The following is a 26306-nucleotide window of genomic DNA, read 5'->3' on the forward strand; positions in this document are numbered from 1 at the left end:
ATACTGGACAGCGACTTTCTTTAAACCTCTTCTGCTCCCTAATTAACTCCAGTGACTCTCCTGTGGCACAGCAGTGGGTGGTGGGTGCCTTTCCTGCATCCATGAACATCCAGAAATCCAGAAGATGCACTGGGGCACAGAGCACAAAGAAGTGATGCTTTGCCTCCAATTTTTGTGGGTTTTTTTTGCTTTACAGCCAGGGAAGATGTAGATTAGACATTTAGAAAATTTTTTTTTCAAGGAAAGGGTTGTAAAGCACTAGAACAGGCTGTCCAGGGAAGTGGTGGAGTCACCATCCATGGAAATGTTAAAGAACCAGGTGGATGTGGCACCTGAGGACACGGTTTAGTGGTGAAGGTGGTGGTGCCCCTGGGTTGGACTTGGTTGTCTTAAAGGTCTCTTCCAACCTTAACAATTCTGGGATTCTAAGATTTGTGAAAGGACACATCACTAAGGAAGTGTTTTGGGAGGGTGTCTAAACCCAAATCAGAAACATGCAATGATTCCATGATTTGTGAGACAGAGCTGGAGAAGTGTTTTGGGAGGACACCTCAAACCAATATGAAATAACCGTAATTCCAGGCTCTTCTCTCCACTTGCATGTTATTTATTATAAAGTGGGCAACCAAACAACACTGAAAAGGAAAGTTCAAAGATTCTCTTTATATAGTTGTCTAAAAATCATCACTTTGGAAGTTATCTGAAATATTTACACCAGGCCCAGCTGAAGCACATGTGATTTTATTTAGAAAGCAAATTTTCAGAAGTTTGCAGTTGATTTGATGGTAGAAAAATGCAAGAGGACCACTGAAGCTATTCAGTTCCTTAAAACAGATGGAGAGGGTAAGTTTGTGTAGAATTTAGCCAGCATTTCTTAAGTGGCCTTCTATTTTTCCAGTGTGTTGGAACTGCTGAGATGTCACTCACAGAAGAGCAGCCATCACTCACCCTGGTATTTATGAAGAATTCATAGTGGCAACTCCTCAGATGCTCTGGCATCTTTCTAAAGCACCATGAATTCTACACTGGTCTTTTGGGAAGAGTTGGGGACCTTATTTCCAGTGCATTAAAAAGGAAGGTGGGGTTTTTTATGTATATATATGTATTTTTAATGTTCAGGTTTCTTTTATCTTGAGCCTTTAGGGTTCTGAGACCCTTCAGCTTTTTCCAAGGGAGGTTTGTGTGCTTCAGAATGGACAACTTGACTTGGTGCTTAAAGACTATGTGCCCAAAATCCCAGTCCAAGAGGCTACTGCTCTACTGAGCAACTCAGAAATAAGAATCCAGGGGATATTATTTAATTCTGCAACATTGGAGAACAGTTGTTTAGATTTGCAGGAGTATCACACTGCCTGACACTGAATGTCACCAAAAGGAGCACAGACCAAGCTGTCCTTGCTCTGGATTATCCCTCTGAAGCTCGTGCACACCCAGAACCTCACGGTGCTGAATGCAGCTCCACTCTGGAATTAGCAAATTCTTTTTAAACACTCTCCATGTGATTACGCCCTAATGAATAAACAAACACACATTTTACGGCGGGGGAGATGTCACGGTTCAAAAAAGCAACACAACATCTCTCAGCTACCCTTTCTTAGAACCCTAATATGCCTGTGCATAAATCAAGCCCTTCTCTTGCTTGGGTAGCCCCTCACTGAGACGTGCCCATGGTGCTAATTCAGAGCAGAAAACGCTCTTATTCCAGGCCACTGCAGTGAAGTGACATTTACCTAATGCAGCTATAAATTTCCTGATAATTAGTGGGCAGCTGATGGTGATGCAAGCTGACTAGTGCAGCAATGCCAGCCTCAAACTAGCTCTCCAACACCCACAAGTTAATCAGATTTAAGCCTAAAAACTTCCAAAATTCGGACCAGTGCAGTGGCTCAGAGACAAAGGCTGGTGCCACCGAGCTTCCACCAGTTGCTGCGATCTCTTAATGGCCCAGACACTGTTACTAACGAGACGGAGCTCCCCTGTACACTCCATTTCTCACATCAAAAAAACCACAACTCACATGACTTTTCACTTAGAAACAAGTAATCAGCCTTTCCTGAATCCTGGGCAATTGTGGAGTAAACGTAGAGTAGCTCACATGGAACTAAAACCCAAGTGGCGCCTTCAAAAAAATAACTTCCAAAAGCCACTTCTAAAATTTCACAAGCCTTTGAGACTCCTCAGCCAGGTCATATGGATTTTCAGAGTAGCTGAGTGATTAGATAAAGTTTAAAGAAAAGTTTAAAAACCTGCCATCAAACCACAACCTTTCACCCATCATGAAGTGCAAGGTCCCCAATCCTGCTTCATTCTATGGCACTACCACACAAAATAATTCACTTTGACAAAATGATATTAAGGAACCTCAATTTTTGTTTTCTTTTGCAAACCTAATGCTGGACAATGTTTATAATTCTAATACTTGGGAAGTACTAGAATTAGAATCAGTGTAAGACTGATTAAATAGCTGCCTTAGATGTACAGTGGGTTTATTTAAAGCTGCAAGAACCACTATGGAAGTTGTAAGTAGCTTCCCAGACAGAGAGAAAACACAGACCCATCCTTTAAAATACTTTCTCAAAACAGTCTTTGACCTTTTGGGTGCATCATGAACGAGGCCAGTCAATCAGAGAAAACCCTGCTCCCTGCTTTTCTCTGGGATGAACTGTTTCTTTATCACACTATTTTAGGAAGAAGAACCTTCCTGCAGGATAGGTCAGAATGTTGTTCTAAAGCAAAGCACGAGCTAAAAATCTCATGAGAAAGTTAATTAACATTTGGAAAATACCCTGAAATTCTCACTGAATGCAAAGGGCCATCCAGAAATTCTCCCTGATCAGGAAGTGTCCAGCTTTCCACTTCATTCCCAAAGGAGGGGAACAAGGACTGCCAGGATGGCACTGGGAACACATTCACCAGTGTGCCCATCTCTGGGCTGGGCATCAGATTTCCCCCTCTGGGACATGGGATCATAGTACAGTTTCCCAACAGCACTTTCCTTTCAGTTTTGCCTCTTGCTTTGGATAATAACAGCTCAGAAAGAAGGGATGAAGAGGCCACACTGTGCTGGCAGCAGTGGAGTATCCAGGGGGGCTGTGCTGGGACTGTCCTCTCTAACATCTGGAAGAGGTGATCTTTAAAAATGAAAAACCCACAGAATGAAAAAAAACAAACAACAAACCCAAAACTACAATAGGGTGAAACCATTCCATTTATCTGTGTTTTGAATTCCTAGTTAACACAAGTGTCAGACCATCCAGAACCTACCAATGTGCTTTTGAGATCTGTCTCTGGTTACACGTCCAACACTAGATAGGAACTTTCTGACCTCTCTGTGATTTAAAACCTGGTTGTGAGCATTGCTTTTTGTTGTTCTTTTTCCCTTATTAAAAAGGGCAGTGCGGAAAAAAAGATGATTAAAGATATCAAACAAACACCAAACCTCCTGTGAATGGACTGTTGGAAAATAAAGTACGATTTAATGACGTGAGAAATTAGATGAAACTGTCAAGTTTAAAGAATCTTAAAATGGTTAACAGGTCAAAACATAAAAACTTCTTTATGTATAGAGTGAATATAAAGGGAACATGGTAAGTATCTGCCAAGGGTTAATTGCAACCCTGCATGAAAAGCAGTTAACAAGTGAGAGTTAGAACACCCAGGAGGAAAAGAAAAATTTTTCCAGTGCCATGAGAAATAAACAACAAGGGGGAAATATTTCCTTTGGCCACTGTTACCTCCTCTCCAAAAGCTCAGAGGAGCAGTGGGAATGCCAAGGCCTGGTTTGCTCTTGACTCCCTCCGAAACATTTGTCTTCATTACCACTCTTTTTAATCAGGGCTCCTTCGTGAGTGTTTCTGCTCAGCCCCCAAGGGGCAGCTCTCGGCTGCGATAAATCAGCGTCCACACCGCAAGTCACTAATCAGCACTCTCAGGGAAAGAATAACAGAGGAGTGCAGACCACTAAAGGCTTGGAGGAACCTGAAGGCTCGGTGGCCTCAAGGAAGAACGGCCTACATCAAAATAACAACCCAGTGAACCATCTCTACCTTCCAGGCTCGGCAGGACTCGCACTCGGAGATATTATTTAAAAGCCTCTCGCACGCGGATTGTTCTCACTGGATAAAGGGACTTTATTGATAAAGAGGGGCCGTGCTCTCACCCTTGAGCTTGGTTCCACTAATTCAGTGTATTGCTCCTGCTAGAAAGCATTCAGGGAAACAAACTTGGTAATGGACACCTCGTGCTGCTGTCCTGCAATTTGTAGAGGGGAAAAAAAATCAGTGTACAATGAAACCGGAGAGGAGGAGGAAGGGGAAATGGATAGAAGATAACACATTCCAAAGACACCTCCTGTATCACTGCAATGGAGGAAGAAAGTATTTTGTCCATTTCTCCTGTTTTCAAAGGTTATTTATAAACACAACCAAACAGATGTCATCTCAAAGGAAAATATCAGCACAGGTTGTCTGTGCTCAGGCCCAATTCCCTCCATGTGATACCTTTAAAACTACTGCCTGATCCTCCAACTGCAGAAACAATTAATGTTTCTGCAGTTGTTATTATTCCTTAAAATCGTCCAAATTCCCAAGTCTGCATCAGTTCTTGCCAAACACATCACAGAAAAAAGCTGAATGCACACCCAGGCCCTCCTGCCTTTCCCCACAGTGGGAGCCAGTACCACTGAAATAACCCTACGGAGCGTTGGCACCCAAATCAGCAACCTAAGCATCCTCCCATCCAACAGCTGTTACACAAAAATCCCGGAGCAAGCTTTTCCAAAACCACAATTGCAGCCAGCCACAGGTTTTTTTTTCCCCCCTGTTAAGACTCATCTCTATGGTACCTGGAAACCTGGCCCATGGAGATAAAGTGATTATGGTCATACATGGCAAGATCACAGGAAAGGAATAATCTTCCACTGTTGCTACTTCCAAAGCTCAGGAAGGTCCCAGGAATCACATCCCTCAGCAAGGTGATTCCAGCACTGAAATTCAGCATTGCTGTAGAAAAACCTTTTACCATCCTAAACCAACAAACCAGAGCTATTTACCATTGCCTGCTTCCCTTTCCTTGAAGCTTTGGGCCATATAAACTGCAGAATGGATTCAGCCAGAGCTGGGAGGTGAAGGAAGGCACGTGAAAATGCTTCTACATGGCCCAAATTTTGAGGTCTAGCATGTGCTTCACTGCTATTTCCCTGGTGGGAGGTACAGCCATAGTCAAGTCAGATTCTGAGCCTCAGACACTGCTAGTTTGGGATTCTGGGTTTAGCACTGACTTAATTTAAGACAAGATGAAGGTCCTGTGCTTTAGCAGCAGCAGATTTTGCCTCTTTGCAAGTGCCCCATTAGCAGAGGGTCTCTGTCAGGGTATTAAGAGGCTTCCTCAGGACCTGGAGTGGCAGGACCTCGTGCCTGACCTCTGCCAAACTACTCCCAAAGCAGCAGAGAGCAGCACTGGGATGGAGCAGCTTCTGCCCAAAGGTTTGATCCTGAAGGGAGGGGAAGCAAGAGACAATCTTTGCTATGAACTCATCGTGAACTTCTGGAGAGTCTGAGGCTCAGGTTTATTACAATTACAGGGGTTACCGTGAGCAACACAAAAATATTTACTGTGGAATCAAAATAGAAGTAAATAATCTGCTCATCATGCTTACTGATTAAAACTCATTTGGATTTTAGAAGTTATCTAGGTAGCTAATTTCAGATCAGAGCATTCAGTTGATAAACTCTGCTCTAAAGTCTATAGCTTTAGTCTAAACTCTGCTCTAAAGTCCATAGCACTTTTGAGTGCCACAAATAGGTGGCTTAGGAGAGTTAGAGATGGGTTATATTGGAGGAGCTGCTAAACCAGAGCGTGGAATGTAACAAAAATATTCTCTCCATCAGCCGCGCTCCGTTACTTCAAAGAATTCAATATGCTCCGGCGTTCCCTTCCCCGAGATGAAAATCGTCATTTAAGTTGTCTGGTCCCACTCCACTTAAATGATCCTTTAATTTCCTTTCTTATCCCCGAGCCCTCAGGTGGCTCTCCCTGCCCCGGGTCGCGGGGAGAGTTCACAGCTCCTCTGCTGAGCTCCTGATCCTCTCCCCAAACAGCCCTTTCCTGTCTCGCTCGGCCTTGCGTGATGTGCAGCTCGGCCTCCTCGGCTGCCAGGCTCAATCCCTGCCCCTTCCCCCCCTCCAGCCCGGGCCTGACATCCGGAACTGACTTAGGAAGTACTCTAATGGTTACCAAATTTTTGGGAACTGCCTCAGCTTTTCGGAGCTCGACACATGTTTGGTGCAGGCAGCGCCCACCGTCACCACTTGACCTTGCGGCAGCCTTCGACTCGCTGATTTCTCTCTGCCCCTTCTTTTTTTTACTTCCCTCCCCCCCCCTTGAAAAAACAAGAAAACTTTTACCAGATAACACATGATGTAAATGCAAAATTATGTTGTGAAATGACTGCAAACATGCTGTTTTCCAGATGTTTGACGAGACAGTAAAGGAACGGCACAAAGAAGGGTCAACAGTTTCCGTCAGAGACTCTGCTGGGTTCCACGTGAAAATAAAAAAAAATAAATAAATCCCAAACCCCAACATTCAGATCTCATAAATTCAAGGGGCTCTGCACGGCTGACAAGCCATTTAGACTTCAGAAATAAAACCTGAGGTTCTTCTGTCATCTGCCAAATTTCACTCCATCCATAGGTGGTTAAAAGCTGTTTGACTGTTAACATTCTACGAATTTCCTAAACCCATTACGGCCTCAAACGCACGAGACTGCCTGGGAATCACTGCCTGGGAATTGCTGCTCCTGGGAAAAGCTATCTGAGGTAAGCAGGGCTGCATCCTCTCTTTGCTTATAAACACAAACCCAAAACTTCGCAGCAGAAAACGATCAAAAAGAGTTGGGAGAAGAGATGAAAGAGAGCAGCAGCTGCCAGGCACTTCCCCTCATCCCACCACGCCAAGAATGACCCACGCTGCTGCCACAAGGAATCTCAGCCTTTGTTTTTCAGCAGCTAATCCCCAGCTGATGCCAGAAGGACAGACAGATCCCCCCGTGGAGCACGAACGCTGCGGGGCCCCGGGGAGCTGAGGAGCACTGGACGTCTTTGCATGAGTCCATCAGGATTGGCAGGGCTGGAATTCCATTTCTTTCCAACTCTGCTTCCCCTCGCAGGACACAGACCTGTCCTTCTGGACCAGACCATCAGGACTAATTGAAATCATCAGACTGTCCTTGCTGTGCTCTGTCACCTTTTCCACTCAAGTGATTTTTATAGACTTTTGATGGGCTGGGTGATACGTTTTACAGAAACCCAACGGATTCATCTTAAATTTCGGCGTGTTTCTACGCAGGAAAACACCAACCATAATTTACAGACAGCTCTGCCAAAATGGAAGCTCTGGTTCCAGCCCCATTTGTCAGCGTGGGATCCACTCCATGCAGGACCACTTGAGATGCCTTTTAAAGACGTGGCTCAGTCCCACCCTGCCGTGTTTACACGGGCGCCTCAGCCAAGGGGAGCAAGGTCAGGCTGCTGCTCTGAAACCCAACTCCCACCCCGCATCCAGAACATTCTGGATGCAAGGAAAGACACCCGGTGTGGCTGTTCTACACCAGGATACTGATGATGTGATTACAGTGAATTATGGTATGACTTTATGTGAGAACACCACCACTGAAAAACATTTTAGCTCCAGACAGAGCATCTGTGGATCTCTCTAAAACTCCTGGTCCTGTTCTAGCTGCACTAATCAATTCCCCTGCAGACAAACCCTGAGCCCACAATGAAATAATTCACTATATTCAGCAGCAAGTAATAGCCAGTAGTTGGCAGCACGGTCCCTCTACCTCAGCCACATGCCTTGGGGAAATCTCCCCTGGTTGGCAGAAAACTGCATCTAATGGTATGTTAGAAACATTTTTGTTCTCCTTCTCTGCAGTAATCAGGATAAAAAGTTCATGTGCTCTGCCTGCCTCACTGTCCAGGCAGGATATTCCTCTTCCAGGAGAGTCTGACTCAAGATGAGCTGGATTTCCCTGTGTTACTGACTCAACAAAATCCCCAGCTTGTCTTTTGCTGTGTTGCTACAGCATTAAAATACTACATGAATTGAAATGTGTACTTAATTTTATTTACAGTGAAGGAAATCGTTCCTTTGGTTGTGAAAGAGTTAATAAGGAAGAAAATCACACACAGTGCGTGTTAAAGGTTAGAGGAATAATCAGTCATTTGAAAAACACTACATAAACATTTTTCCGGATGCAATTTTCAGTCCAAGGATACATTTCCCAGTAGAAATCAGCAGCTAAAAAGGAAATCATTTAGTCTCCATAAGTGCCAAATTGTATCCTGATTTTTCCTGGTCTGGCTCGACTTTCAAAACTAGCGGTTCAACTTCTGCAATCTTTCACCCAATGACTATATAAACACATCCTTATAAGACAGACATAATCCTTGGGTGGGCCAATTTATGTTGGATTATGAAAATACTTAAAGTACAGAATCGTATAATGACTGTTGTCCTTTGGTTTCCACTAAAAGGGGAAAAAAACCTCCCTCTAGCACAGACAGTCTCTGCTCCTTCCAAAGGCTCCCCGCGACAGTCGTCTCCAGCAACTGTGTCAACATCTCCTGAAAGTAATTAGGTACCACTAAATTTATTATTTAGTTATCACAAGCTCTATTTTAATGACACCTAATGTGACATGGATCTGTTTGGAGCTTTCACGTGCAAAGGAAGGGGGGGGAAATAATCTCTGGCAAATTGTCCGCGTGTCAACGTGGTGAGTTCCCGCCCGGCGCGAGGGGAGGGGATGGAGCTGTTGCCCCCACCCCGGCCAGAAAAGCAGTTCTCCCTCTCAGAAATACTTTGGCTACTCTCTGTTTGGTTAAAGGTTATATAAATAGTAGCTTTAAGAAGGATAAAACAATCTCCATACAAAGCAAACATATTCCTTTGTGATTTGCTGCTGCCCGATGCACACACACACACGTACCCACGTAGAGATGTTCACCTCCAGAAAATTATCTGCTCCTGCCCACTTGTACTTTCAGTGATGGAATTGAGGAACAATGGAAACTTTTCTTCTTTGTGGAAAAGGTGGATTCTGTTTTTTCACTTCCCTTCTGAAACTCTAGAGTTTTTACAGGCAACTACAAAAGTCAGCGTGTCAAAGCCAACAGTATCCGATCTTCAACACTCACCATGTGGTAGAACAGAACTTTCCTTTCCCTCCAATGTATAAAGTTATGTGTAAGAAGACATTTTTCTAGTCCACAGAGAGTAGAGGATAAATTATAGTGATAAGATCTGGAAAAGTTTGGTTGGAAGTTAAGAGATTTTCACATCTGTGTCTACACATCCATGCCTTGGGAATAATGTATCTCGAGTACCAGTCACATAAAAATGCAAGAAATTGTTCTTCTCTCAAATGCAGCAAAATCATTCATTGTACTCATGTCTACACTTTGACTGGTAGCTCACAGCAGAGCTCTCAGCTAGCAGACTGCTTTCTCCTAATTTCAAATACCATCTAACGTGTGTATGCATTAAAAAATACATAATTACTAACATACACACATCTTAATTCACCATGACATTATTCCCTCTTTGAGCTCGAATAAGTTAATTTATTCATGCTGTTCAAACACAGGCTGAGTGATACTGCAGTGAACCTGCCTGTAACACCACGGCCAGCCTGATTTATGTCCCTGAAGTCAATGACCCTCTTTTCCCTCTGCTTCTCGGGGCTTTGGGATTCAACTCCACTACTTTTCCAGGCAGATTCCCACATTGTGTTACGAACAATAGTCCAATGTCACGTCAACAACAGCTGAGAAATTACTCCTCGTTTATTTAAATCAATGTAATGGTGCAGCCTTTCAGGAGCCTCGTGCAGAACACTTGCAGACATCACACAACAGGAACACAAGGAATTGTGCTGTTTGAAATGCTTCTGGAAGCTTTTCTGTGCCGCCCCAAGACTGAAAATCAAGTCAGATGTGCAGCCTAACCCTGTGTGGACGATGCCTCCCTGTCCAGCACAGCTACTCAGGCAACAGAAATCCAACACACTCCTTAACACACCTTTCCACAGCTTTATTCCCATGAAATAAAAAGAAATGGAACAAAATTATTTAAGCCATCAAGACTCTCGTGCTTTTCTGTGGTTGTCTAGGACAATGTATGAACTATTTCAAAGGCAGATTATGTTATGAACCCTAAATTCAGTGTAATAATTATTAAAAACCACCCCTATATTCCACAAAACACTGGAGTAACCACGTAAAACACACACTGAGGTCCTCCAGTTTTAGGATTTAAGTGCTATTCAGTGCAACATCTCAGATGTCCACTTTATCCTACTTTTTGACAGGACAAAACATTCCAACAGGTTCAACAGGGCACAATTGTACCCGACACACTAAGGAAGCCCCAGCACCTCTTTGAACCACAAAAGAAAAGATTTTGTTCGAAAAAATCAAGAATTTCTGGCCGACATATTTCACGTTCCTTTCGGGTTTTAAAACACCCTGCCCCCTGAAAGCCACCATTATTTCCAAGTGAAGAAAGAAAAGGGAATTTGCCCCGTTTCTCCCCGGCTCCTCACCCCGCCATTGTCCCCTGTATCTGTTTCCAGGAAGCCCATATTCATTAGGGTTAATCTGCCTACTAAATGAATAAACAAAGGATTTCTCTGTGGCTCAGGGGCCAGGTGAGCCGATATCATCTCCCGACACAGAAAATCATCCGCACAAATTCCGCGCAGGAAATTACCTGCTGCAATCCCACACCTGGGATCGTTTGGCAAGTGCCTCAGAAATGTTGAGTAGATGACTGAAATCAAGCTAATTATATATATTTTTTTTTTAATGCAGATCTTCTATCGGGAGGAAAAAAAGGCCTTTCTAAAAATGTGATGTAAAAAAGGTCTCGGATCTCTTGGCTTGCTACACTCACTAATAGCTCAGAAAACTTCCTCCTATGAAAATGTTCTAGGATTTGTGTGATTAAAGTATCCTGCTTACTCACTTAATGACAGTCACCTCTGGCTGTCTCCACGCTGCAAAAGTATCAAAGTTTACAAACTGTTGCTGTAAGAATCTAATGAAAGCTCCAAAAAAAAAATAAAATAAAATCTAATTGAGATGACATAAATACAGCACCTAATCCAATAATATCCACCTGCACAGGGGATTCCTCACATGGACACAAATGGAAGTTAGTTTGCATATTTTTGGTAGATATCAGAGCTTCAGTTTGGGGAGATGACACCTGAAGAAAGGCCTTCTTGGGGAGAAGCAAATCACTGAATGACAGATTGGTTTGAGTGGGAAGGCATCTTAAAAACCATCTCATTCCACCCCTGCCGTGGGCAGGGACACCTTCCACTAGCCCAAGTTGCTCCAAGCCACATCCAACCTGGCCTTGGACCCTTCCAGGGATGGGGCAGCCACAGCTGCTCTGGGCAAATACTGAGAGACATTAAGGGTATGAAGAGAAGTTGGAGGAATTTACCAGAAAACCCCAAAGATGAGATGGGAACAAGCATTCCTGAGTTGGAAGAGGATGAACTGTGCACATCACGGCAGAAGAGGAGCCAACACAGGGATCAAGAACTACAGCAAACACTGTGACAAAGGAGGGAGACAGGCCCAGAAGCTGCAACTGGGACTGACGGAGAACTGGGGATCAAGGAGGCAAAAATTCAAGAAAAGGAGGCACACCTGGGCAGAAACACGTGGGCACAAACCCCAAAGTCCACAGCTGGGCAACAGGGAGGAAGAAAGGGTAGGATTTGGAGCTGGCTGGGATGAAGGGTGCTCCCAAAGCTCTGCAGCAAAGGGCTCCCTCCCTTCCCTCCCGCAACCACGGGCTCTGTTTGATGTTCCTCAGACAGCAAGCAAGGAGAGATAAATTAAAACTGAGAACCTACAGAGGGCTTTGATCCTATTGCCTGGAAATATGTACAAGAATATTTTCTCCAGACGTACTTTTTGCTATATATGGAAACCAAATGCTGACTAATCATATAAACCTTATGGTGCCTGAGCACAGCTGTAATCTGCAGCAGAACACTGTCACAGAGGCAGAGGAAAACGTGGAAAACTAAGAGGTTCGCTGTGGTGCTGGGAAAGAGGAGAAAATGGTGATCAAAGGCACTGGAGGCCTGATCAGACAGGAGGGAGAGTTTCTAGCCAGTTAGCTTTTAAGATACAAGTGACATATTTATGACTTATTCTTGTATTACTGAACTTTAACAGTCCAAGTAATGATTATCCGTTTTCCAAGTTTGGAGAAAAATGATTCTCTGAGAGACCTGCTGACTCAGGGCGGCGGTAATGGGATACAAAAGCCTGAATTTTGGTTTATTGGTTTATGGATAGAGCCATTTAGAGCTGTTTATCAAGACATGGCCTCACGTTCCAGGCACACAAGAGGGATGGGACGTGGACAGAAGCACCTCCATGGCATCATCAGGGGCCAGCCCAGCTCGGGAGCAGCTCCAGTGTGCCTGGGGAATGTGGGGGTTGGATTTCTCCAGGGACTCCTTGTCCTCTGAAAGGACACCACGATAATCTGCAGAAATGGAACCAATTTCCCCTTTGAAAGGACAAACCATATGGAACTTCTACATTCTTAAAGGGATTTCAGTTTACGGGAACGGGGTTATATCAGTCCACAAGCATCAGGATGGAACTTTGTTTTTCAAGCTTGCATTCTTGGCTGCTAAGACATTGTGTTGGTGGTTTTATGTTAACAAAGACTGTGGAAATACACAAATCCCTTCCACTGATGACTAAACATCAGGAGAGAACATACAATATCACCAAATCTGCTGAAAAACGGGAGTAACATTTCTGAGCAAATCGACCTCGAGATAAACCTCTGCAACGCCACTGTTTTATCTTTAAATCACTTTTTTCCATCAAATCATATTCCTTTAGGATTCATTAGTCAATGTGAGTGACCACAGCATTTAGGGAAATGCTCCTACCGAGTGTATAAAAATCCAGTGGTCTTTCCCATGGTGTGGTTTGGAATTCCACATGAACTGAAGGGAGCTGACAAGAAAGATGGAGAGAGACAAGGGCTTGGAGTGACAGGACAAGGGGGAAAGGCTTCACACTGCCAGAGCAGATTTAGACTGGATATTAGGAAGAAATTCTTCCATGTGAGGGTGGTGAGGTGCTGGAATAGAATTCCCAGAGAAGCTGTGGCTGCCCCATCCCTGGAAGTGTCCAAGGCCAGGTTGGAGCAACCTGGGATAGTGGAAGGTGTCCCTGCCCATGGCAGGGGGTGGAACTGGATGGGCTTTAAGGTCCCTTCAACCCAAAGCATTCCAGGATTCTGGGTTATAGGGATCATCCAACGATCACCTTCCACTCCCTTCCTGCTGACACACTACACATATCACCTCTGTACTAAATGACTAACTAATGTTGTTAATTGTGAAATTGGAGACTATAGAGCATCCCAGTCAGCTTTTGCCACTGGAATTCATCAGTCATCTACTGCACCCGCAGTACAAACTGGAAGGGCAGCATCAGTTCCCGCTTTTCACCTCGAGTGCTCATCAGCATGGCACAGTTAATTAATGCTTTCAATAGGTGTTAAAAATTCCTGGGCTGCAAGGCAGCAAATGCATTCTGAGCAGGCAAAGGCAAGTGGCTACAGTTTAGAAGCACAAAGGTGAGATAATGGCCTTCCACATCACTGAACTGTCAACCTCGTTTAGCACAAAGCCCGGCATCTGGAGACTTCAAATCATACAGCCGTTTAAAAATATATAGAATGTTAAATTAAATGACAAACACGGGACATGTCACCTTTTAGAGGCAGAAATGTAAAACCAAAGCATATGTTCTCCAACTGTATTTGCTTCAGGATCAGCAATATTTTTGTAACCTCATTAGGTTCTCGACTTGGTTTTAAACATGGAAGGATGGATGGACAAATAAGTAACAGGTCCTCCACGTGATATCCTCAATTATGAGTCAATCTTTACTGGCAAAATAAATGAAGAACACTGGGTTTAGCTCTTACAAAGTCTGGAAGGTTGGAAAAATTTCTGCAAGCTCTCAGGGATAAAGTCACTGTGCATTTTGAGCTCTGAATCTCACAGGCACGTGGAAATATCTGAGTCAAATCTACATTTACAGACAGCCAGGGATGAGGGGAAGGTGACAAACCTTTCTCCCCAGCATCATTTGGGTACCTCTGCTGCTCTTCTGCTACTCTTGGGAGCCCAGATCCCCCTGGAAAAGGGAGGGTGGGCTCCTGCACCCCCTCACCTGCCACCCCTCGGACGGATCCGTGTCCTCCCGTCACGTTCCATCGCGGCAGAGCGCACGTTAGCACTTCACGGCTTGCACAATGTGCCACTGAAGGGTTATTAAAAGGCCATAACTAGGCCAATAAAGCTGAATTTTATTTGTTCACACACAGAGCCAAGGGGGAGCACTGCCCTGTTGATGGCACTAAACAAAACACCACACCCACGACCCAAATTCTTTGTCGACCCCTGCTATAAAAGCAGGTGAGTTAAAAGTGGCCAGTTTGACACAGAGAAGGGAAGTGCTGAAGAACAGTCATGGCAAGGGAGTGCACCAGGCAGAGCTGGTGCCCCTCCACCTCCCCCTCCTCACCCCCAGCAAAACCAGTTTTATAGCACAAGGAATATTTGATACCCCCTAATGATCACCAATTAATTAATGGTCTCACTGAGCCAGAGCACCTTTAAGCACATGGCTGTGCATCCTCCCAAGGATGGATCTGCAGGACCAGCACAGACCAACTGCAGCCAGATTCCCAAAGTTTCAGTCACACGTTTCACTGGAGAGAAAGGAAAAGGCACGAGCCAAAACTTTGAAATAAAATAATGAAACGGTGAAGCCCTTCTTGCAGTTCAGTTTTCTGGGCATCAAAGTTTAAACTTTGCTTTCAGCCTCGCTTTTCCAAACACGCTGTCACTCACCATGATATGGGTTAAAAATAAGAGAAAGCAAAGATGAAATGTAAATGATTTAAATGCATGCATATGTTCTTTTGTAAAATGCAACATGCAGCTGCAAGGTTTCTCCTCATATTTTGGACACAAATCAAGGGGGAAATGGTTCACTTATGATACAGTGAATTTTTTATCGAACTTCAGTGGTAAAAATGTCGTGTCCCTGTAAGTGTTTCACTGCATACTGTGTGCTGCTTTGGGTTTATTTTGGGTGGATTTTAGAGCTTAAATAGGAACACCAAAAACAAAAGATTAACACCGGAGTATTCCTTTTCTTTTCCGAATTCTTTCATGGCAACTTTCTGATTCTTAAAAAAGAAAAAAAAATCCACCAGCAACACAAAAAACTCTGCAGATGTTCCATGGCCATTTACTACATCTGACATTCAATCACAAGTAAGTTTTGAGGACATTATGTTGGCTTTTAAAATACATTTTAAGTGATGGGCAAACAGCAGAGCACACAGAGGTTTGCTCAGCATTCCTGCTGTAAATAAGAGAGGTGAAAGTCTGAAGAGCTACTTTTTCAATTAATGGGAATTCAGTGAATGGGAATTGCAAGGAGCTGGCAAGGTTCTGACTGCAACAGTGGCTTCTCCTGCTTTTTCCTATCAAGGCAAAATTAGGCAGTAGAGGGGCACAATCAGGACTATTTGTAGTGTCCTAAAAGAGGCCACAAATTAGAAAGATCCCAGTTCCTGTGCCACTTTTCTCCCATCAAATTCACCATAACCTGGAGCAGAGGAAATGACGGAGACACCAAAACCAAACACTCCAACCCAACCCGGGGCTCCCCAGCGAGCTCCGGCCCCGGTGCCAAAGCCTCACGAATTCCATGAGCTCTCCAGCAATCCAGGTGGGTCGTGCAGAGCCAGGGCCAGCTGTGCCTGGGACAAACGCCCGCTCCTGCGAGCAGATGTGAGCTCCAGGGAGAGCAGCTGTGCCGGAGCCCCCGTGGGCTCTCCCACACGGCACACCCGGCACACACGAGGCACAAATGGTTGCCCGCTGTTGCTGCAGGGAAATATCAGGGAAGAAAGACTCAGCAAGCCTAGGATTTCAGGAGACGAGAGGGCCTGCACCCCACCTGACCTGGGGACATGGGATTTTTGATCGGACTATTACAGACACACAGCCTATAAAACAGATTTGGAAAGGCTTTCGTGTCAGTTTTGGGATGGGATAGGAGATGAAGGCCCCAGGAATCCACTCGGAGGCCTTAAAGCTGTGGCCAAACTCCAGAAAAAGACATATGTTAGTCATAGCACCACCTTTTGCTTTTCCCTGATCCTGCTCCATCTTACAGGCCCGTTCCCTGCACGGCACCGGCCTCGGTGCTCCCAGAGCACCTCTCACCTGGAGAAATCCCTGCTAAGGATGTTGATAATCCCAAGCCTGTTCTCTGTCATTTAAGACTGTGACCTGCTTGTTTTCACCTTCCCAAGGGGAGCAGCACCAGCAGGTTTATGCACATGGAATAACTGGCTTCCCGTGCTCCGCATTCCAAGATTCCACTTTCCTTTTGGAAGGAGGTGAGTCCCAAGTGGGATGTCCCCAGAGGTGCTCAGGAGTCAGAGCCTGGCAGGAGGCACTGCCAGGACCCACTTGCACATGAGAGCTGGCTGAGGAGGAGGATGGTGACCAACAGGGGCTCCTCTCACCCCACACTCCCCTTCCCGGCTCATCCCACATTCCGGTTGCTCTCCACAGCAAACACTTGCTGGCACCAGCTCTGGCTCTTTGGAGCTCTGAACCCAGAGCTGGAGTTGTAACCAGCACCCAATTTAGCTCGGGTTGCAATAAAAAGTGAAAGTTAAAAGCAGTGCAAGCAGCAGATAAAGCACTATTAAAAACTGGCTGGGATGATGCCAGGGATGGAGTCCAAGGCAGGGGAGGAGCCACGACTCCAAGCCAATGGGTTTCCCACAGCAGTGGATAATTAAGGAAAACAAAATATTTTCCATGTGTTTCTTCGCCCCTTACGTCACCGAGGCAATAAAATATATACACAAGTAAGTACCAACAGGCCATATTTCAACTTCCATATAAATATTTACTTCCAGCAGAGAACATCCTTATTTCAGCAAGAAGCTGGGGTGAGGAGGCTGTGATTGTGACACCCTCCAAGCAAACTCCACCTTAAAACAGATTAGTCAGGATCTATCAACCCAAATAGCTCAGTTTTGTGTGTCATACACCTAAACTCACACTTGTGCTCGCTCATCCTTATCACACCCCAAAGGGCAATTGCTAAAACCCACTAATTTTGGATTCACAATGGTGAAAATAGGTACATTTGCTGATATTACAGTAAAAAAAAAAACCCATGTGTAAGGAGTGATGCTCTTGTTTAAAGCTATGTCAGTAAAGATCCAGGTAAAGTCTTTCCACCACAACTGGGCCAGACAAACTCAAAAAATCAGATATTAAATCTATGGTGGCTTATAAAGCAACAAGTTTTTGTGGCTCTGGAAATATTAACTACCAAATGTTTCATCATTAAAGAACAAAATGTTGCCCACAAAACAATATATTATCTGTAGTATGAGGAAATACTAAGAAATTAGTGTTCACTAAGGAACTAGCAGACATTGCTTAGCAAAATGTTGAGCAAATACTTCAAAAATACTCCAAAACATAAAGCCTAATTTAGTGAAATCACTCAATAAGAATTTCCCTATTCTAAACTGGGAAAACTGCTTATAAACGAAAGCTTGCCCCGAAACAACAGCAACTCTAAAATTCACTTGCAGATGGATGTTCAAATACCCCCCTTTTAACATGCACAAAGAATACTGTTTTAAAGCCACTTCAAGCAGTCCAGATTAATAGATGAGCTTAGAATCTATTACAGGCTTATAAAAATATAAAGATTTGCAAAACGCTCCCTTTAAGCACTGCAGGAAAAGAGCAGAAATGTCAATGAACAAATACCACACGGTGTGTTATTTCTGTGCAATCTCTAAAAACACAAGTACAGACACTGAGGTTTCTGGATCTCTTGTAAGTTTAACAGTAGCTGGGAGCTCTTAGATCTCAAGCTATAATAAATATTGTATCCTACAGGAGCCCGTCGGGAATCTCAGCTCATGTGTTGCTCCACAGAAGATTGTGGTGTCAGATATGATTAGAATCAACACTTTCCACTTACCCAGAGCTTTAAAGCTACCTACACACAACATTAACAACTGCTAATGACAGATAATTAAGGGGCACATAAGACAATATCATATTAGGAATGAGTGTGAATTAGTGATGTGCAAAACACCCAGGATATTAAGATTTATTTTTTTCCCCCCATAAATAAACCCAAGGCACTTCTGGGCTGGACCTGCTGCTGTTTTTCAGCTGACAAACCATTATGTGAGCTGAAGGTGGCTTCCCCAACTGGAAGTCAGTTCCCAGCACTTGAGGGATGAGACACTGCAGTGGCTGCATTAATGGCCCGCGGAACACGCGCCGAGCGGGTTGTGTGACACGAGAACAACTGTCTGGGAGCAGCAGGACTGTGCCAGTGACCATTATCGTGGCCCCTGGAGGCCCCACTGCAACTTATCTTCGGGTAAGGGGAAGAAAAACCCCGTTCCCTTGTGTTTGGTTGTGATGCTGGTCAGGTCACAGCTCGGCTTTCATCGAGAACTGCCGGGCCAAAAATCCCATTATTGGCCAGCTGAACGAGGTGACCAGCCTTGGGGGATTAAGCACCTTGAGGAACTTGAATTGCTTAAAAATCAAACTCAACTCAAGGCAGCAACAGCTAGAAATCATTGAGTTTTGATTTTCACTTCCATCAGTGAAGTTAATTGCATGTTGCACTATTTTTTTAAGCTGATACACACTCGTGTGTTGGAGCACAACCACCCTCAAAGGGATGAACTGCTTCAGTTACTGGGAGCCTCCTCAGCTGCCCCAAAGGCAAACTGGATGAGGAATAAGAGCCTCCTCTGCCCCTGGCAGGGTAACAGCCCCCCCCCATCACTACACTGTGCTGTGCAGAGTGAGCTCCCACCTCCAGAACCGACTAAACCACCCACAACCACCACAGAGAGGGAAATTAAATCAGTATATAACGATTCTGCTGCCTTTCAGTCACTGCTCCCGTGCTTGTCCTCTCTCCACTGTACTTCTCCTGCCTGGAGAAAACACCCACTGGTGTTTCAAGACATTAATGCTACTCCATGTCTCCCTGCAGCTGAGTCTTTTCCCAGCCCAGGCAATGATCCAGCAGCAAGTGCCCAGTCAGTAGTGTCAGGTCATTTTAATTTCTCCTCACATCTCTCCCCAGTCTATAGGGCATAGCTGTTTCTGGATGTAATCATGTACACTGCTTTGGCATCCTGGAGCCTGTTGAAGTCACTTCTGTCTTAAGGCTCTCTTCAAAAATCATCAGATAACATTTTCTCAAATTAGATGAAATAAATCAAGTTGAAAACATTCTAAGTACCAGAATTTTGCATTATGCAGCTCGTGCACACACACACTCAGCAAGGCAGATGAGCAGGATGGAGAGAGCAGGAGCACATGTGAGTGTGCACTGAGGAAACACAGATACCTGATATATCCCACAGGCTGTCCCTAGTCAAGGAATAATGCATAAACTTATGCAAATAAGTAACATAATAAACATTTTAAATAGATGCATTAACAGAATTGGCACAGGAGTTATTCCAGGAAAGAGCCACAACTTGAACTCACTTAACTTTAAGCTGAGGGGATGCAGAAATCCAAACCAAGCAGTGCTGGGTACATTTTTGTGTTGCTGAACAGGTGATGGCCTCTAACAGCAGCTTGTTCTCTGCCCATTATTAAAACCTCTCAATTGCTGTGAGGAACAGACCAAGGGCCAAACCTCTCCCTGGGCTTCAAAGCTCAGCATTATACTGACAGCAATCTCTACCTGCCCCACCTTTATCCCAGCCAGGTAATTACAGGTTGAGGTCAAGGACTCAGCCCCTATTGATTTCATCCCTCTGCAACAAGGACCCTCCAGCTCCACTCAAGCACAGCAGCTCAAGCATCCGTGACATTCCCGGGCCCTTCCAGAGCCTGGGATGGGAAACCAGGCACGGCCCAGGCCTGCCAGTGATTGCCTGTGGCAGGAAGGACAGCCTGGGAATTGGTAATGTCGGTGACTTCATCTGCCAGCTGCATTCACACATCTTTACTACCTGAATAGCTGAGCTGTGCTGCTGCCAGGCAGCACTTTGTGGTGTGCAGGGCTGGGCAATGAATATTTGATTGTGCAGACAACAGAAAAGAGCTCGGCTGGTTTAAGGTGTGACAGCACAAGTGTTGATTAAATTCCAAGGGAAGAGAGAGCACTGCTGGACAGTAAGGATTTGTCCCGTGGTCCCTGTCTCCCAGGTGTGGGGCTGAACAATGAAAGGGGTTCACAGGCAGCAGGGAGGGAGGGAGGGGAGGCCAAATCCCTCCCCCACAGAACCCAAGTCAATCCTCCTGTTCATTAAACCCTCTGCAGGCACAGAGTTATCTGCCCATGACCAGCCAGTCGCACACAAAAGAAAGGGAAGTACTAAATTACAAGCTGATTTTAAGTGGGCATTGATTGAAGTAACCAGAAGAGAGCTTAGTGTTGTCAGAGTTTCATACAACAGTAATAAACAAGCTTCATTAAAAAATTATGTGCCTCCCTAAGAAGCACAGCCAGGTTTCAGATGAGAACATTAAGGTGCCCCCCACCCCACACACAATCAAAGAGGGGAAAAAAAAATCCTCAGGATCTTTTTCTCCTACAAATTTAATTTTGTTCATTAAATAATACCATTCATTAAAATCCTTCCCACTCTAACTTCTGCTTTGGTCCCAAGCAAGAGAGAAACAAAGATTTTATTCTATGATCTCCTCCAAGCAGGAAAAGGTTGATGCAAAAAAAAAAAAAAAAAGAGATCAGACAACTTCTTTGTCAACGTTCTCCTACGCCACCAATGATGCAACCAAATCATTTGGCTGTTGGGTGTCCAAAACCTCTTTGTGTGAGGGAATAAACATGACTTTTCATACACACAAATGCAGCCACTTCCCTGAGCTGAGCAGGGCTGACTCACTGAGCACACCTGAGCCCACACATGTGCTGCAGTTTGAGGGCAACACTTGCCCAACACACTCAGTGCAGCTGTGTGAGCAAATTCACTGTGCTCAGGAACTGCTGCAAACCCTTTTCCCTGGGGGTTTTCTAGCTCTGAACACTCAGAGTTGTCTGTACAGGTATCCCAGCCTCCCTACACCCTTAATTTCTGTATTATGGATTATTCATGGAGCTCTATCAGGTTTGATTGTTCAGGTATGGAACACATATGATGTGCATCACTCCTCCACAGGCTACAGCATGAAAATCCAGAAAGGTGCCTGGAAATACTCAACTGCATGTCTGGCTTATGCTCATATTTTCTAGATTAGTCCCCCCTATCCTGTAGCTCTGCTCAGCTGGCCCAAAATCAGATCTAATGCACAGCAAAAAAAAAGGAAGAGCATTCAATGCACACCTGTAATGCAAGATTTCCAAATCCTGCTTGCAGGGTGGTTTTCTGAAACACAGGACAGGTCATTCAGCACCGATTTTTTTCTGGTCACACCACAAATTGTGGTGCAGGGTGGGTTGGTTTGGGTGTGGAAAGGGTGTGACCTTCAGCTGCAGCATCTCCTGCACACGGGGCCCTTTATTAGACACCAGAGATGAAAGAAAAACCTTAAAGTCTTAAATACAACCTGACTTACTAAGACTCACCCCAGCTGTGTCACAGCCAGAGCAGCAGCCTGAGCACACTTTGGGAAGGACGGACACACGGACACTCCTGACACACAGTCAGCAGCTACTGCCTGCACAGCACTGGCTCTCCTGCTGCATTATCAGTAAAAGCTTCCTGCTTTATACAGATTTAAACTCAGTGTTGTCCCTTTAACATCTCCAACTGGCAATCTGGAACAGCAGCTGGAATTACAGCGTGTTTAATCCTTCAGGGTATATTCTCTCCACGATGCACACGACTGAAATGTGTGCACTGAGGGACAAATGTCCAGTAGCTTTAGGTGACTGCAGCTTTGCAAACTTCCCTTCAAGATTGATTTTAAAAAAAATGAACCAGAGAAGAATATCTCGGGAGAATTTTGAGTTAACCTGCCATATTGAAATATAGTTGTTTTTTTTAAATTTATCCAAGGAATGGTTATAAAAACAACCATCCAAGTTGAAAACAGCACTGCCAAATTTCCTTATTGATAACAGCATTAGTTTTGTAAGGAAATCTAAAACCCATGACATACTTCTTAAAGGCAGATTTTTGAAAATTACCTGATTGTCATAAGTACAAGCATAGTTTTACAGACGTAAAAATCATGATTAAAAAAAAGGCACATAAATTTCTTATTAAATGCAACAACAGAGTTGTCACCAACGGGGGGGGGAGAAGGAAGGAAGCCATCAAGAATGGCAGGAGGATAATGGGAGATGATAAACATGTACTTGAAATCTTTTGCTAGGAAGAAGAAGTGATGAGTCAGATAAGCAGAGGCGCCACATGGGTTGTATCTCCAAGCAACAGGCAATGAAACCTCCAGATAAGCATCTTCATAAAGTGCAATGGGCTCAAATCACAGGTCAGAGCTGAAGAATCACTTCCTGGGTCAGCTCAGGCAGGAAAAATTTATGACCTACTTAAAAAAAAATCCTTCAAACCTAGAAATGTATTTTCCATAAAGAACCTCAGCCACTGGGGGCACGCCCTGGGAACAGCAGGAAATGGGAATAATTGCAGCACCAAAATGCAATGGTGTGCATGAGCAGTGTTTAAAATAAAACCTTCACATCCAGAGCTGAGCTCAGTGTCATTTTCTGCACATCTCAGAGATGGGAAGAGAAGAAAATGAGCATAAAATACTCTACTTTGCTGGGCCCTGGTACAAGAACACCTTGAAATCTCAGAACACAGTGTATGTTTTTTTCTTGTGTCTCCTTTACTCTGTAGCAGAATTCACAGCCCTGCACCATCACACATAATGTAATATTTGCACTAATTTCTGCATGGGAAAGGAGAGAGCTCAGGCAAAACAAAAACTGAAAATAGATGGTAAAGCCCCAGAATCAAAAGTCAATTCCAATCCAACCTGTCTGGCAGTGAAGTAAATAAATCCCTGCCATCAGCATGTCCCTAACAAAACCCATGTATTGTTTATAAGAAACTTATGAGGTGCTACAACAAAACTGAGTCACTGCTGTACAGTAAATATATCTTCAGTGTCCTAAAAACTTATACAATGGACTGTGGCAACTGTAATATGGACACACATGTTAAAGGCATTAAAAATGGAGCTTCATCATGTTCACATGGGCCAGTTCATATTAAAGCCCCACCCACACCTCAGGAAAAGTTGTTTAGCATGGAAGAGGTACAAGTGTTCATTGCTTCTACTGGAGGTGGAATAACAGTTTCAGAATGGTCATATTCCAGAATTATTACACATCCTTGCCACAGGTAAAGGCACTGCCCCTACACGAGAGGGAAAATTCCCCACCCTGATAATCCTGATATCTCTTTCTGTACCAGCTGATAGTGAGGAACAGCTCTGCCATTAATCACTCTGAATCTCCAGTGTCACAAACACAGATAAATGCACTCCTGTGATTCAAACTTGTAACCTTTCAGGGCTAACAGGCATAGATGAACCAGTCCAGAAAAAAAAATCATAATGGATGCATCAATGTTCTCTCCTGTATCAAACAATTATTTTCAAAATTACTCTGTCTTGTAGTAAAAGAAACAAAATTCCCCTTAAACAACCAGCATCAGATGTTTGTCTAAGCTCAATGTGAATTACTTTAACGACTTTTAAATATTTGAAAATGGAATTTATAATGACAATTCTCAATATCCAAAGTAAATGTGGTTATTATCAAACTCAGTTATAAACACATATAAGAAATACCCTGTAATACCCAAATAAATTCATTTGGCAAACAATGCAGTGGCTTGGACTCAGCATTTATATCAATAGCAGAGTCTGAAACAGGAGCTTTTATTTTAACTCTCTTTAAACCACCCTTCAGAACCCCGTTTCTCTACGTGTTACAGTCTCTCTTTACAGTTTAACCTCAATCCAATCAGCAGCCTCCAGGGATTTTCAAATCGCTAAAGATTAAAATCCTCTCTGACTTGACTGTTTGACTAATGCTGTGTGTTTAATAATTCTACTTGTGAGAGATTTTATTTGACAAAATCCTGCTGTGTGGACCCTCAGACGCTGCACAGCTGCACTGGAACATAAAGCTCTGCTGCCCTTGTTTCTTTAGACAGGCTACACCCCACCACTGAGGGGAAAAAGAGAACTTTATAGTACATATATTACTCTGTTGATATTAACATAACCACTGTGGTATTAAATTTACACACTCCTTCAGAGCAGAGCAGTGAAAATGTGCCTATTACACAAACATCAGATAAACTCTCCTGTTGTCCCGACTGTTCACAGAAATCAATTACATTTATGATTACATTTCAATGAAAGCTCTTTTATAAATGAGATGGAACTGTAATATTCTCTGCTTCGGGCATTCATTAATAAAAGCAGTTCAGTGTTAGTATTTGTAAATGTTCTGCTTTTTAGTTTAGGCAGATTTTAGCATTCTAGAGCTCGTGTTAAACCTCACGTAAACAGTGTGTCCAGATCTTACCACAAGGCTGCGACTTCACAGTTGAGTGGTAAGAGGGGGGAAAAAAACTCAAAACAACAAATCCTCATTATGGCAGCACTCAGTGAGTATTTGTATAACAGCACTTACCCCGGTGTGCAGCTGAAAATCACGATACCCCTCAAGCCTGTGGCAATGGTTAGTGAACATTTACCAGAGGAAAAAACCAGCAGGTCGATGAACATTGATTGAAAAACACGATACCCCTCAAGTCTGTGGCAATGGTTAGTGAACATTTACCAGAGAAAAAAACCAGTAGGTTGATGAACACTATAGAAAACCAGAAATGGAGGTGTTCCTACCTGAAGTAGCATCGATGACCGTGGAGACCCCTCTGCGGTCGGCGGCGGGCCGCGGTGACCCCGGCATGCTGACGGGCTCCGAGCGCACCGGCTGGATCCTGCAGGACACACACGGTCACCTCCGGGCACAGCCAGGCCTGATCCCAGCCCTCAACCAGCTGGAACCATCAACCATGGACTGTTTGTTTCAAAATGTGTTTGAAGCTGTTGAAAACTTTGGTTTCCCTTCTCCTGAGATCTGGAGAAGGACCGAGACTTACACAAAGGGAGTGTTCCCGAGGTGTGTCTTGGATGGGAGCTCTCAGGGAGCCTCAAATGGAAGTGCTCACCCCACCCAAGCTGCTTAAAAAGCCTCCAGCACCTCCTCAACAGCAGGTGTTGTCACTTTAGGAGAAATGACTCGTTTGTAACTGCCCACTCCTTTTTTGGGGATTTACACAAAGGAAGTATTCCCAAGGCATGGCTCATATGGGAGGTCTCAGGGGGTCTCAAATGGAGAAGCTCACCCTACCCAAACAGGTTAAAAAGCCTCATTTGTAATTGTTCATTCTTTTTGTAACATAGATCCATATTAGTATTTTTTGAGACTTACACAAAGGGAGTCTTCCCAAAGTATAGCTCAGACCGGAGCTCTCAGGGAGCCTCAAATGGAAGTGCTCACCCCATCCAAATTGCTTAAAAAGCCTCCAGCACCTCCTCAACAGCAGGTGTTGTCACTTTAGGAGAAATGACTTGTTTGTAACTGCCCACTCCTTTAGTAACATAGATCCACATAAGTATTTTTTGAGACTTCCACAAAGGGAGCATTCCCAAGGAATGGCTCAGATGGGAGCTCTCATGGAACCTCAAAGGGGAAAAGCTCACCCCATCCAAACTGCTTAAAAAGCCTCCATTACCTTCCCAACAGCACCATTTTTTTTGGTAATTTTAGGAGAAAAGACTCATTTGTAATTGTAATTCCTTTAGTAACATAGATCCATATTAGTATTTTTTGAGACTTCCACAAAGGGAGTATTCCCAAGGAATGGCTCAGATGGGAGCTCTCATGGAACCTCAAATAGAAGTGCTCACCCCACCCAAGCTGCTTAAAAAGCCTCCAGCACCTCAAAAACAGGTGTTGTCACTTTAGGAGAAATGACTCGTTTGTAACTGCCCACTCCTTTAGTAACATAGATCCACATGAGTATTTTTTGAGACTTACACAAAGGGAGTATTTCCAAGGCATGGCTCACATGGGAGCTCTCAAAGGGAAAAGCTCACCCTACCCAAACAGGTTAAAAAGCCTCCATTACCT

The 26306-nt window shown here is 44.1% G+C and overlaps 1 protein-coding gene across 11 annotated transcripts in view; it reads right to left on the reverse strand.

Moving 5' to 3' along the window:
* BCAS3 (BCAS3, microtubule associated cell migration factor) overlaps window positions 1-26306 on the reverse strand; it is a 318264-nt gene that overhangs the window by 154328 nt on the left and 137630 nt on the right. For 10 of the 11 annotated variants that reach the window (XM_027698677.1, XM_027698675.1, XM_027698676.1 and 7 more), the window contains one exon: window positions 25013-25110. In XM_027698677.1, the coding sequence (XP_027554478.1) occupies window positions 25013-25110 (98 nt within the window). Of the gene's footprint in view, window positions 1-4183; window positions 4252-25012; window positions 25111-26306 lie in introns of those variants that run through there. The other variant, XM_027698682.1, reaches the window with a different exon arrangement.

Source organism: Neopelma chrysocephalum, unplaced genomic scaffold (assembly GCF_003984885.1).
Source record: "Neopelma chrysocephalum unplaced genomic scaffold, ASM398488v2 Primary Assembly neopelma1_132, whole genome shotgun sequence".
In the NCBI taxonomy this organism is placed as follows: domain Eukaryota; kingdom Metazoa; phylum Chordata; class Aves; order Passeriformes; family Pipridae; genus Neopelma; species Neopelma chrysocephalum.